This window comes from Dysidea avara, chromosome 3 (assembly GCF_963678975.1).
Source record: "Dysidea avara chromosome 3, odDysAvar1.4, whole genome shotgun sequence".
Classification (NCBI taxonomy): domain Eukaryota; kingdom Metazoa; phylum Porifera; class Demospongiae; order Dictyoceratida; family Dysideidae; genus Dysidea; species Dysidea avara.
In genome coordinates this window covers 25,715,176-25,729,157 of record NC_089274.1, presented here as the reverse complement: position 1 = coordinate 25,729,157, position 13,982 = coordinate 25,715,176, and the positions used below count along the sequence as shown (strand labels likewise).

General features: G+C 36.8%; 2 protein-coding genes and 1 non-coding gene across 4 annotated transcripts in view; 1 reads left to right on the top strand and 2 right to left on the bottom strand.

Moving 5' to 3' along the window:
* Positions 1–5,117, bottom strand: part of LOC136250480 (chitinase domain-containing protein 1-like) — an 11,039-nt gene extending 5,922 nt beyond the window's left edge. Inside the window, exons 1-3 of the mRNA XM_066042687.1 lie at positions 4,533–5,117; positions 4,116–4,271; positions 456–541 (exon numbers count right to left, since the gene is read on the bottom strand). Coding sequence (XP_065898759.1) covers positions 456–541; positions 4,116–4,271; positions 4,533–4,649 — 359 coding nt within the window. The 5' untranslated portion in view covers positions 4,650–5,117. The remainder of the gene's footprint in view (positions 1–455; positions 542–4,115; positions 4,272–4,532) is intronic.
* On the bottom strand, positions 2,229–2,300 carry Trnaq-cug (transfer RNA glutamine (anticodon CUG)). Its single transcript has one exon. It is a non-coding gene; the product is annotated as a tRNA-Gln (tRNA).
* Positions 4,925–13,982, top strand: LOC136250484 (jmjC domain-containing protein 8-like). 2 transcript variants are annotated; one of them, XM_066042691.1, is made up of 9 exons: positions 4,925–5,306; positions 7,716–7,805; positions 8,685–8,733; positions 10,109–10,205; positions 11,188–11,256; positions 12,453–12,572; positions 13,298–13,365; positions 13,423–13,557; positions 13,760–13,982. In XM_066042691.1, exons 1-9 carry the CDS (start codon positions 5,146–5,148, stop codon positions 13,844–13,846), a joined length of 876 nt encoding a protein of 291 aa, XP_065898763.1. In that variant the 5' UTR covers positions 4,925–5,145; the 3' UTR covers positions 13,847–13,982. The 2 variants fall into 2 exon arrangements, with proteins under 2 accessions (XP_065898763.1, XP_065898764.1); XM_066042692.1 differs by lacking the exon at positions 12,453–12,572.

Here is a 13,982-nt window from a genome sequence, read left to right as displayed (position 1 = left end):
TTAGTAAAGGAAAGAACCCTTTGTCTTTATCATGGGTGTTTTATCAGTCTGAAATACTCACTATAAATCACTAATTGCTGTCGGTAACTAATCACTGTCGGTACTATTGTACAGTGGAGGCTACCCTTCCCCTTACACTAAGGTCAGATAATCTGTATTAAAAGGTCTGACTCCATTATAGCATTTTAAGGATGATAAACCTTTGTAATAAAAATTCTGACCATCAAAATTAATGGATTGCGCATGCAACAAATTGTCACAGTGGACCTTCAATCATTGGAGCCCCCAGGGAACCATTACCTGGTGTTCAGATAACTGAAACAAAGTGTGGACTAATGACATGTAATAGAACACCTTGTCAACAGAACAATTAAGTACTCTAATAGAGCAATCATTTTGGTGGTTTAGAGTGTAGCACTAGTCTAAGATTCCACTATATAGTGTGTGTCACATACTTTCGCCTTAACTGTAACCAGACAGGAGAGATGTGAGTGAATTTGGAGCCAAATGTCTTAGCTGTGTCATAACCATGACTATTCCACTGTAGAAAACAAGAAAAGAATAGTCATTGTAACAATATAAATATGCACATCTACATATTATGTAGCTGTAATTATGTGCACATGCATGCAAAAACTAGCAATTTCAATAGAGAACACATACATAAAATGTGCATAGATTATATACTTTAGTACCGTGATCGTCACTCACAAACACCAAATGGCTACCAACAACCATGCATTCTTCATACAGTGTTCACAGTATTTGTGTTAATGTAGGGCAAGATAATTTGTCAAGAGGAATCGTCAGGAGTGCTATAAACAAGGGAGCATGTAACTCCGTAAACAGCAAAATTCAAACATGGCTGCCGTGTACTATAAAAGTAACTTTTAAATTATATGGAGGCGAATGTTTGAGTACATCACGTTACTGGCACAATGAAGTGAAGCTATGGAAATGAAGTTGAATGGCATGACAGAAGAATGATAGGGCAGGACAGCCTTTCTACATTTGTTAGTGACACAAAATTACTCCGGTGGATTATTCCAAGCGGTTCCTAGCTGATGGCCTTCCTATTGAAGCAGCTTCGTTGCCTTTACACAAAACAATGGAGTAGCAGCTCATTTTGTATCCCTGTTGTGCATAAGAATGATGTAACTAATGGTATACGGTTACTAACACAAGACAACATGTTTGAATATTGCCCGTAATGATGGGAGTTGCATGCTCCTTTGTCCATAGGATTTGATGCACTCATGGAATCATGGGATGAAACATGTATAAACAAAATATATGGTGAAATTTGATACCTGAGCCATGGGATAAGACTCTGATATTTGAAGTAATGATGTATGAATGTATAAAGATTACTGCCAGCAAAGGTAAATGGGACACAGAGGAGGACGCAGGTAAGTACATGAAGCATACATTGTACATACTGCAGGCACCAGTCAGGTTGAAGCGAAGTCAAACAGTGAAATAATTAATTGTACACTGTATTCAGATGGAAAAGCCAGCCTTGAAACTTAAGATTGTGAATAAGTGATGTGTCTATGCTGTAAAAATTCTATTTTAGAAAAGACAGAAATAGCTCTTAGGCTTTACCTTGCTCCCTAACAAAAGGTTTCAGTACTTGTTTAATAGAAGTATAAGATTAAAGAATAATATAATATTTGGTCGTTTTGTTCACAACTATTCGAATAGTAAAAATTGCTATTCATTTCAGTACTAGTCTGTAGCCTTAGCCATTATTGAGTTAATATATGCTTGTCTGGAGGCATCAATCAGTCAGGCAGTCAGTCAGTAGAAAATTCCACTAAATTAAATCTTTTATAAAAAAAACCGTAGCAACTTTTTGAAGTGTTTCTTTATTTCAGGCGGCACTTTTGGGCTTGGTTATACCTAACCAATACTGCCAAGATGCCATGAAGGTATTGTGATGCTGGTTTTAGTATGATTGTTTTGGCCAGAAAAAGCCCAAACCCCTAATATACAGTACAATCGTACTATGATACCTGTACTGCTGTTGGGATATTGTTACTAATCAACAATTTAAAAGTAGATTGCTGTGCTGGGTACTTCAGGCTTTGAATTTGGAAATGGAGGTTCAAATCTTGCAATTGGTAGGACCTCGTTTGATCGTTCAGTTTTGTTCACCTGGTATTTACCATGAGAAAAAGAGGCATACTATTTCACTATTTATTACTAAATGAAACAAAATAAAATAAAGGTCCTACTGAGATTTGAACTCAGATTTCCAGATTCAGAGTCTGAAGTGCTAACCATTACACCATAGGACCATACACACTTCCTTTAGTTTTCTAACAATCCATTTATAGCCTGCAAGAGGGACAACCATGAATCTACACATACATTTAAATTTTGAACTGGTATTATACAATACAGTAGTACTGATCATGGTGGTTTGGGCTTTCTTGTCCAACAATATTGCCCAAAAAACAGCCTCAACTTTCCTTTATAACAGCTTGGTACTGTTGGTAGTATTGGTTAGGCATAGCCAAGCCCATAAATGTCTTCAGAGCAACTAGAGCGCTGAGCAATTGTGACATTTTGCTACTTTCACGATTGTAAGATGCAACATATCATGATGTTATAACTCGCATGCATCAATAGCATTGTGAATGCACAACTTTGTATGAATTATTCATTTTAACAAATAACAATACAAGGTGAAATTGTGTACAACCGCTCAACACAATTAAGGCCATAGGCAGTTACAGTTTAATACAAACAGCATAATGAATAATAGTATCCTTAGAGTAAGCTTTTAACTGCGCATTAAGAATTGTTCACATAATGAACTGTCTCAAAGTGTAGGCTTGTTTTCTGGATCATGTTCTTCCACAAAAGTACGTGCCACCATTTGAATTATTATACATTTGCATGTGATGTCACAGCATCACGATTATTTGTAATACATATCAACATCATGATGTTCAAAGACAATCCTGACTAATCCCACAATCGATATAATCTCCAGCAACCATAAACCCTTTCAAAAAACTTCTATGAAATTTTACCATTTAACAGAATGTTATGCAGACTAACTAACTGATGCTTCCAGCCAAGCATAACTTGACAATGGATAAGGCTACGGGCTTGAATTCTTCACTGATGTCACTTTCCCCCCTTTTTGCCTATCACGTACAATATGTACAATACACATATCATGACTTCTGTTTAATTGTCCTCCTTTGTATCACAGCTCTTTTGCTGATAATGCAAGGTGTCGATTAGTGATACGGTTTCCCTGTGGCTGTGTTAAATAGCTAGCCTGTATTTTCCATAGCAACTGGATTGATTGCAGAAATATTTCTTGTACTGTTCTTCATTTGTAACGCTGTGTAGCAAGTGGAACATAGCTGAAAATGAAGCGTAATGGCCATATTAATTGATTGTTGGAGTTGAAATGCACTTATTGCATGGCTGTTGCCATTCTTTCTTTTTTGATGTAGTATGTGTGGTGTTTAAAAAGTAAACAAACAAGCAAAAGAAAATGTGACTGGGCCTGCGAAAACAGGACATGTGGGCACATAAAATTTACATACTTCTTAAAACTGTCATGACTCTTAACTTTAAATGCCTTTGCACTACTGCCATGAAATTTTCAGTCCAGTTTAAGCATTGCATTTGCTATATCGTACAAATGCAAATATTCTATTCCAGTGCTGAGATATGATCTGTTCTGTGATGGAGTGTAGTTTGTGGTCACATACCCTGTTTTCACAGGCCCGGTCACAAATTAGGAATTTTAAGTTGGATTAGCAATGGAGAAACTAAAAGTGGTATAGTAATTCAGTCATGGTTATAGACTGGGACTAAATGCCCATTGGGATGTCTACTGGTATGTATATAGGCAACCCCTCTTGTTTCACTATTTTAGCCTTTCCCTTGTTTCACTATTTTAGCCTTTCCCTTGTTTCACTACTTTTTGCTAATCCAACTTAAAATTATTTTGTTTGTATCTATACGATAGCAATACTGTGTGCATGTATGCCATTCAGACACCACACAATATATCACAAATATGGGTGCACCTAAATATAGTACGTTCTCTCTCTCTCACACACACACACACGCACAAACAGACCCACAGGAGTCACATATCCCAGAACTGGTCCAGTAGTAAAGTGAGACACGTCAGTATGAGTCAAGGAGTATAACTGATGATTGTTTACGATCTCCTTCCATTTTGGCTTCTCACTGATCAGCCCTCTGTCCACTACAGTAGTGCTGGGCAGTGCAACCTCCTACACAAGAAAGACATATTAACTGATCAATACACAGGAGCCTCGAGCTCATAACAGTATACTTTTTTGCAATGATAGGTTTTGCATTTGTGGATGACTATAAGTACACAGCCATTTTCAAGCATTAATTTACATTGAACTTGTGATTCAGTGACATCGAGGTAATTACATCCCCTATCCCGTCCAGTATAAATAAGAGTGCTATTTGCATTGCCATTGCAATATGCATAAAATGTAAGCCAACTATTACACGCACCAAACCTTGTCTACTTTTGATGATTTAGATTTCCTGTCCCTTTTACTAAGAGTGCAGGTTGCAGTCGACAACAAAGTTAGGACAAGAGCTGCAAAAAGCAAGCGATACATCACGATGTGCATTTATTGGAACCACATTTGCTGTCTTCTAATTAAAGCCGTTCTTTGTTTACGAGGTGTCATTTTACTACAATGTCGTCCATACAAGGCCAGATCCAACAGGACTGGGCGAACAGAGAATTCGCTGAAGTTATTTCGAGTAGTATTAAAAGAATTGTTGAATTCCTTAACGCCTTTGATCTGTCGGCGAGATCGCGACTGGCCGGGCTAAATGAGAAGCTGACGACTCTAGAAAGACAAGTAGACTACATCGAAGCTAGAGTGGGAAAATCTGAAAGATAAAAACTCAAGAATTTGCAAACCAATAAGTTATTGTACCTTCACCTGTATCAGACATAGACTTCTTTTTTTAAAAAGCTCATTTCAAATTTTACAAATATTAAAACTATACGTTGTTTGGTTATAAGACTGATACTGCCACTTCCTTGGCGGATGGATGGTAACCCACCAAGATGATGTGGTTGTATTCTAATTATTTGGTGCAAGACTAGGTATCCAGATGTTACCGCGTTGGTTACTACTGCTGATAGTAGCAGTGGCAAATTCTGATAGACACAATAGCTCTTCTGTGTACTCTATATCGAGCGAATTCGGTATGGATACAGCAGAAACTAACTGTGAGGACGAATGGTACTTGTGCGAACTGAAGTCCGCTGGATGGTAAGCAAGCTACAGTTTGCAGTTGGGTCGGAATGCTTTTGCTGCAAACATACATGCACTAATTAAAGCTAAGGCTGTTGTATGTTTATGGTTGCACGTATATGGTTGCACAGTGTACACAAATCCGGATGTGTAGCTAGCTATATACTCCTGGAATGCGGCTAATTCTAAGCTTTCATTATTATAATAGATTAGATTATCCATTTTTGTCAAAGACAAGGGTATATACACAAAAGGCGTAAAGCCTGCTAACGTGCTAAGTGCATACACAAGTTTCATATGCTGTATGAAACAAGTTGATGTGCTACTTCTAAAAACCAGACACCCATGCGGCTAAATAGGGGAATTAATCAACTATTTGCAAACAACATGCAACTAACTATTTTGTAATAACAGCTACAGATTTTGTATTTCATAATTCACTAATTATTTAGTAATTAGTTAATTACGTTGTTATGCACTGCTATTATGAACTAAAACAAACCACTTTTCTTCCAATTGTTGTATATCGTGTTATCTCACGTATATTCTTTTAAGAAAGCCTTGAGGCTGCCCTCATTAAGTATGGGATACATTCTCTTTCAACTCAAAGGGATACACTATTAGCCTATGAGACCTCACAGCAAAGTTTGCCTGTGCAGAAGTATAATACAGTCAGCCTTTACTGGTTGCTATTATCATTTAATGGTTTTGTTTAAGTGTACAGACGATCATAGGTAACACACACTTTCTTACGAAAACAATTTAAGTAAGCCAGGCGTGCGCCCACAGCCATCCTTTGGACAGTAGTGGGCATGTGTCTGATTCAAAAAATTTCTCATGAACTGTCAGTGTGCAGTCAGCTACATGCATTTAGTGTATTTATGTATGCAATACTGTGTATGTGCAAGGGGTATGTACGTGTGACACCTTTGCAATCTGTATGTGATTTGAAATCTTGAAACCCAATTTGTGTGATTTGAAACTTGATTTGAAAATTCATGCATGGTTACTGTAGTGTGATTTGTGAAGTTATTACTGGGTTATGCAGGACAACAAGTCATGATTAAGACTAGTTTTATGTCACTGTGAGCTTGCATTCTTCAATAATATGTTTGCGAGACTATAGTTTGCGTAGGTGGAAATTGCTCGTCACTGCATGGCAGTGATTTCTTGATGTTTGATTGCTGACATACATGATTGCTAGAGGTGTCATACCCCTCAGTGTGTGCTATTTGGTATATGCATGTAGCATGCAGAACTTCAACTGTAGCATATATGGTCAGTGGTAATTAGATTTATGGAATTACTGGGATTAGCTGTTAAGATATTAGCTGGTCTTGTAAAGTGCCTTTGGTCATAGCATTTGAGCATGTTGGTAACATTAGTTTCATGGAACAGCCATATATCGTGATGGTATAAAGAACTTACAGTGTGCTACCTTTAGTACTACAGATCAGTGTTCCAGAATGGTATTGAATCAGAGCTGATGCAGTTTTGGTATCGGTCGGCATTGGTCATTAAGACTCCAATACCAAGTAATAACCACTCATGCCATTATCATTTTCGTAAGTGTTATGCAACTGATCAGAGTTGTATTAAAAAAATTGAAATAGAACAATTACACATACGGTAACTGACTTGGAAGGTATGTATGTAAGTTTTTATAAAAAAACAGTATATACGCTATGACAATCTAATTTAATTTTTGGTGAGCTGCTAATTAATAGCGTTGTGGCAACAGATAAATGGCCTGCAATAAATGTTTCTTGTTTAAGATATGAACTGCACAAAAATATACTCAATCTTTGTAAGCCTTTCACTAACCCATCTAAAATCTAACTGTTACTCTAATAGAAGGCACACTGACTACAAAGTACTCTGACTAAGCAGTCACCTTGGAATTAGTTATGGTTTTATATGCATGTGCACTTGTAGCTGTTATCAATGTGCTTCTACATGGCACTGCAAGCTATGTTCCAATTCCCTGGTGCCTGGTTAGAGGCACCATGGAGTACTCGTAGCAGTTGATTAGTTGTCTTTTGTGTTTTCTCCTCCAAGATAATGACAGAGAAGACTTACATATTCTACATTCTTGTTCATCATCTGTATACATGACGCTCGTACGTACCATTGATATTCACATTTTATTGTTCATCTTTAAGTGTCCATATACGTGTGGTACCTTGGACAACTACATTCTCATGATCGTGTACGTGATGCTCATATGTACCATTGATATTCACATTTTATCGTTCATCTTTAAGTGTCCATATACGTGATGCTTGTATGTACCATGGTCCACTGAATTTTATCATTGTTCTTATCGTTTACTGTTTGTCAAAAGTAGTCTTTTAATGCTTGACAATTAAAAAGATTCTTATGCTAGAGTGATTTAAAATAGTAACGTTGTAATTTCTGTTTCTATAGGTACACTGCACATGATCTACAGTTGACTGGACCATGCACTATTGAGAGAAGATCAGCATCCACTCTGAGTGTTACAGAGTTTATATCAGAGTAAGTGATACGCTAGCTACACATGCAGCAAGGGATAATAGTGCTGTGCCATGTTGAATAGCAGGGGCAGATTCAGGGAGGCTTCCAAGGATTCCATTTTTTTTCATGTTAAGCATATAGAAAGGTTCCGTGGAACTCCCATTTGGGAAGGGACTTGACCACTTTTTGGCTGAAGATTTTGAAGTCAAGATCAGTTTATCACTAAAGAGAGTATTTCATAATGTAAAGTAACTTTAGTGCTCAAACTACCTATTGTATTTATCCATATAGAAGCCCGGAATTTGATTTGCTGTAAATCAGTTTTAGACTTGGCATTTAAACAAGCCTGGTGTTTATTCAGGCCCGGTCATTTATTTCTTAGAGCAAGGCATAGGGTGATCTGTATGTGTATAGCTGAAACGCCATTCATGTGACTGTCTACAATTCTGATGGTGTCCAACAATTTTCTCACCAGCTGATGCACATAATTATCGAAGTGGTTTTTGCACCTAACAAAGCACTCATCATCTAAGTACTATAGCTTTTAAATAAAGCTTCCAACTGCTATTGTTTGTTGTTTGCAGTGCAAATGTGCTGGAATTCTTTCTGCAAACTGCAAATAAACATTAACATATGCATGCCTTTACAAACAAGCATTGCTTTCAAATGTGATCTTTATAGTTAGTGACTGATAAAACTGATGCATGTTTATTTGGAATATAAGCATTCCATGCCTAAATGTGTTGTATTGTGAAATTATGTATGTACAATGAAACCTTATCTCTGGGTACCTTGATAACCTTTACAATTGTTCGTGGTCCATTTTTATTACTGCACATACATTTTGACACCTGAAATAGCTACTACTGTTACATGTACGTATTACTTTTCATCCCATAGATATGTACGTACAAAGCCTGTTATTATCACTGGTGGATCTGATCAATCAGTAAGTACGGTGTTGTACTAAATGATAAACACATATATTCTCAGTTGTATGTTCCTATAATGTAAAGATTAAGAACTGGAACCTTAATTATGTTATCCATATCAAGGTGTACCCAAAATGATTGTTCTATTAGAGTAGTTAAAGGGTCTTACTGGTGTCTTAGTTGGACGGGTGACTGTGTGAAGAGTGGTTTGTCTGTTAGCCTTGAATATGTGTTCAGCACTTTATGAAACCCTTGGCGTATGAGGGTTACTGTAGTTGTCTTGTGTAACTGTGCAAATTTGTTGTTAATTACCACTTTATCTGCTGCGTACTTCATTCATAGGTTAAAACAAGGTGCCATTAGGCTTCTCTTGATTAGTTTAACAAATAAAACGTGTGGATTGTTCCGCAAGTGCTTTATTTAAAATTATGGTAATATTTTCTGTTTGTCTTGGCTTTCCTCGCTTCTTGATGAACTCTTGATGTATAAAAGTGATAGCAATAAATTCTTTTCAACCATAGTAGTGTATTACATCTAGCAATACTCCACTGATTCAGACGAGGGATCGGCAAATTCGACAAAACCAGGGACGAGATTTCAAGATTTCTGTACGATCTTTTAAATTATTGTTAACTACTACTAGTCCAGATTTTACCAGTGATCTACAACATTTCAGGCTAGGCTTCTTGCAGGTCCCTTGAATTTAGACTAGCAGCTTCTTGGCTCTTTAAATTAACAAGCCTTCATGGATCACATGGTCAGTAACCCTTTATGGTAAAAATAGAGTGTGCTATAAAAGACTAATGCCTGATGGACTACAGTCCACATGTTGTCTGAGGTGTTATCACACAAAACCAGGTTACTACACTATTCGCTGCTGCTTGTTTTGTGCAAATTGGAGCCAAAACTAGTTATTCATTTAAATAGGTAGCTACAAATTACATTTTTATACCTAGTTTGTGTGCTAATCGAGGTGGTAATTGTGGCCCTGTTATAGAAAACAGGACACAGCAGCAAAGCCGATTAATGTATTGTTACCTGGCACTACAGATCTAGAGATAGTACATCCATATGTTTATTCAATTATTTCCCTGAGGGTATAATAGTGCTTCATTATTAATGCAGGAGCTATACTATCACTACACACATGTATTCATCATCTGTAATAGACTTCAACTGTTCTGTGTATAAAGCAGCAAGAAATTAGATTAGTCACATTTGCAGTATCCGATAAATTTATCTGTGTCACAAAAGCTTTTTTTTGGGTTGTAATACGTACGTATCTTCGGTGATTTTTAATTCCACTTTAATATTTTGATATTAAGTGTTTGCCATCACTGATCGCTTCATGTGATGTTTCATTACCATAATGTTTTTGTACTACTTGTGCAGGAATTTAAATATCACTCAACCAGAGCCAGGCTATTAGAGAAATATTCAAATGAAGAAATAATACTCAGTACAGCCAATACATACTCATACACACGAGGTCAGCATATGAATTTTTCAATGTGGTGTGTCTCTTTGTACTGTGTGTAGTGTATCATTCTAAGCATCATGTAGTATGGGATACTCTTGGTAGAATAGAGCAGTTTAAAATTTGTGATTGTGCAATGACTTTGTCCTCAGTGATCAGAATGTTCTATCTACTAAAGATTTGTGTAAAATCGCGATGTTCAATTATATTTTTTCTATATTAGTTTGGCATGTGCTAATTTCCTTATCAAATCAAATGGCTTATTGTTTGATCAGTGATAACAGACCATGTTAGTTATATCCCTTGCTACAGGTAGTTTCTGACTCACCAAGTAGTGTATCACATAACAATTTTATGTCATGGGTATACCATAACTATTTTATGTTACATGCGACAATTGTATGAAACTGTACACATCCAGTTTAGGCATCCATTAAAAAGCTTGTTCCCGCAGGCTGCAGACCTTCTACAAGCAATCACATTAATGCCTATGAAGCAGGTAAACTATTTGATTGTTTCTGAACAATCCCAGACCAGGTGGTGAATTTATCTGTTTTCAGTGTAGACAAGTGCCTAAGCAACCACAAAGTGCAGGATCCAGAATTTCTTTTCCATCTTAAACAACGGACTTTTTATACGTCATTAATGGTTGATATACATTAACATTTGTGACCATAAATATTTATGCTAAAACAATTTCTCTTAACTACCTTTCCTTATTCCCCAACAATATGCAGGAGGTAGCCCCATATCCTAATAAGGGTTGTGGTGTACTTGTGTGCCTTATTACTAGCATTAATGGCTATCCATTTGTTGCTTGGAGACAGTAAATTTTTTCCAAATAGTAAAATGCACGAGTAATGGCAATGTGCTGGGGGGTTTGGTAGCAAGATACTTCTTGTTTAGAAGAAAGATTTAAATTATTAACTTGTTGCTTAATGACTTTGAAAGAAATTTCATAGTGTCTAGACTTTAATGTGAGTTGTATTTCTAGTTAGGATGTCAGTTCAAGAATACATCAACCAGTATATGTTCCCTCAGACTCTAGGAACTAGAGCCAACAGTGAGTTTGATATGTACTTGCAATAAGTGAAGTGTATACATTTATTTGTAGTGCATTTGTGTGTGTGTGTGCATGCATGCGTGTGTGTGTGTGCATGCATGCGTGTGTGTGTGCATGCATGCGTGTGTGTGTGCATGCATGCGTGTGTGTGTGTATGCATGCGTGTGTGTGTGTGTGTGTGTGTGTGTGTGTGTGTGTGTGTGTGTGTGTGTGTGTGTGTGTGTGTGTGTTGAAACACACAAGAAGGGAACGAATAATAGTTACCAGATCTGTGAACACCCATCTAACATAATAGCTGAATATGCATAAAAAACAATCATTACAGTGGGTTAAATGCCTGGTTCTAGTATAGAAAGGTGCCAACAACAACAACAACATTGGTATTGCAATGTTCATCATTGTAAGAGGAGCGGTTCATTGCAGTACACTAAAGAAACTGTAATACACGGATATTCAGATATTTGTTGAAAAGAGAGAATGTTGTTGATATTTCTTCACTGTTTTCAAGTTACACTGCATTTTTAGCATTATATCAAGTACCTGTAATTTATTTTTCCTTTCATCTTTGTACAATTCAATTTTCTGTTTGTACTTGCTGTTTTTCCAAATATAGAACCCGAAACTTTGCCTAGTTATACAGGTTAAGATAAAAAGAATATTTAAAGAATATGCTATTATGTTTGAACCAATCCATTACATCGCATGTACACGTACACACATGATGATTATTACAACTGCTCTAGTTGTAATAATCATATTTGTACGTGTGTACGTACGTGTGATGCATTCCAATATCAATAGTAATCTATATATAGTGTATGGGCTTGAAAATAGTTCAGTGATCCATACATGCATGTGCTCTTATAGACGTGACTTGGTTTATCAGTTCAAGAATTACAAGTACAACTACCAGTTAGTATAGCTGTGGCACATCCTTGGAAGTTATCCTTCTTTGAATCAGCCACATGCTTTTCCTTATAATTATTCATCTATTAACTTCATCTCTTCAGAACAATGATGTGATGTCTAACTTGACTACATTGTGTGGTTGGCTAAATTGGGAAATTTCCCAACAAATATCACTGGGCTTCCCAAACCAGTGGACCGCCAGCACGAGTAAGATGGTTGCACTGCAGCCTTTTTTTTAAAATTTTTTTTGCTTTGGAACATTTATAAGCAAGGAGTGTCTCTTACAGAAACCTTGTACTATTTTGGAGACAATGACAGAGAAGGTTGGAAGGAATTGTTTAATATATACAAGTTTCCGTTTTATGAAATTCCTAACCTAAAGCCAGAGATCAGCTTTGGAATGGCAGGTATGTACTGTACAGTATTGAGCAATAAGTAGTACTAATATACCATAAAATCCTGTTATTAGGTCACATAGTTATTGCCCACTAAGTGCACATGGCATACTTGCACTAGACACCTGTTTGTTAATCACATACAGTTGAAACTGCTGCAAGTTCATGCTACCTAGAATAGTAGCAGAAGACCGTTAGAACAAACCAGGAGTATCACGGTACACTTGATACCTCGCCAGGCACGTGTCTATCAGATACTACTGCATGTAACAACAATAGCTACACCTGACTTCTCTGTTTTCTTGACTAAAGCAAACCGTTTGACTGAACACTAGTATCCAAATCTCTTGAAAAATGTGGAAGGCACAAATAATGCTCTCCCAGAAACTCATTGCAGTTATTTATTAGCACATGTGCTTATCATAAATAATTCCTCTGAAAGTGACAAGTGCATTTGCCTGATAACTAGAGTCTACGGTGGTTAGTTTAGTTACTTAAATAGCCATGATTTTGTCTTGCATTGCCAGACCATTTCTGTTTACATGACACTCATCAACTATAGAATGTAGGTACTTGCTCTGAAAGCAGAGAGCACAATACCAGTAGCGCTTTAAGCTCTGCAAGTTTCCATTACTACAACAAAACTTCATGTAGAAAGAAAATTAGTTATTCAGGACTCTACTACAATACACCCACCTTGTCTTATGTACAGTGTTATTTATTCTGGTCTTTCGCAGGTCCAAGTAGTGGTGTTGCTTTTCACTTTCATGGACCCACATTTGCTGAGACTATTTATGGAAGAAAGGTAGAGACTATATGGGATAACAGAATTATTATTATTATCACTTCACTTTGTGTGTAGAGATGGTTCCTGTACTCACCTCAAGTGCAGCCAAACTTTGATCCCAACAATACAACACTACATTGGTTACATCACGTGTACCCATCACTACCAGATGATGTAAAGCCATTTGAATGCACTCTGTTACCAGGAGAGGTACATATACATGCATGGATGTGTGAATAGTTGGTGTGTACTATATTCTACAATTTACTAGCAACAACCCTTATTAGACTAACTTGTTATATGTAATACCCATGTCAAGTATATGGAGGTCATGTGTTTGGTCCTGTTGGTAGATCCTATTAATGAAATTTTTAAAACATATATTCATGGATGTCTCTTTCCCTACTGTTAGGTCCTGTTCATTCCAGACAGATGGTGGCATGCGACAATTAACGTTGACACATGTGTGTTTGTATCGACATTTCTTGGTCCAGCATAACTTATTTTGATAACATGTATAGTACATTACTGCATCATAACTAGTGGTAGTTTACATAATGGGGATGCCATAGAGATGTAGTAATTGTAATGTTTTTGTGAAGCCATAGAGAGACTGTGATAATACTTTGACTATA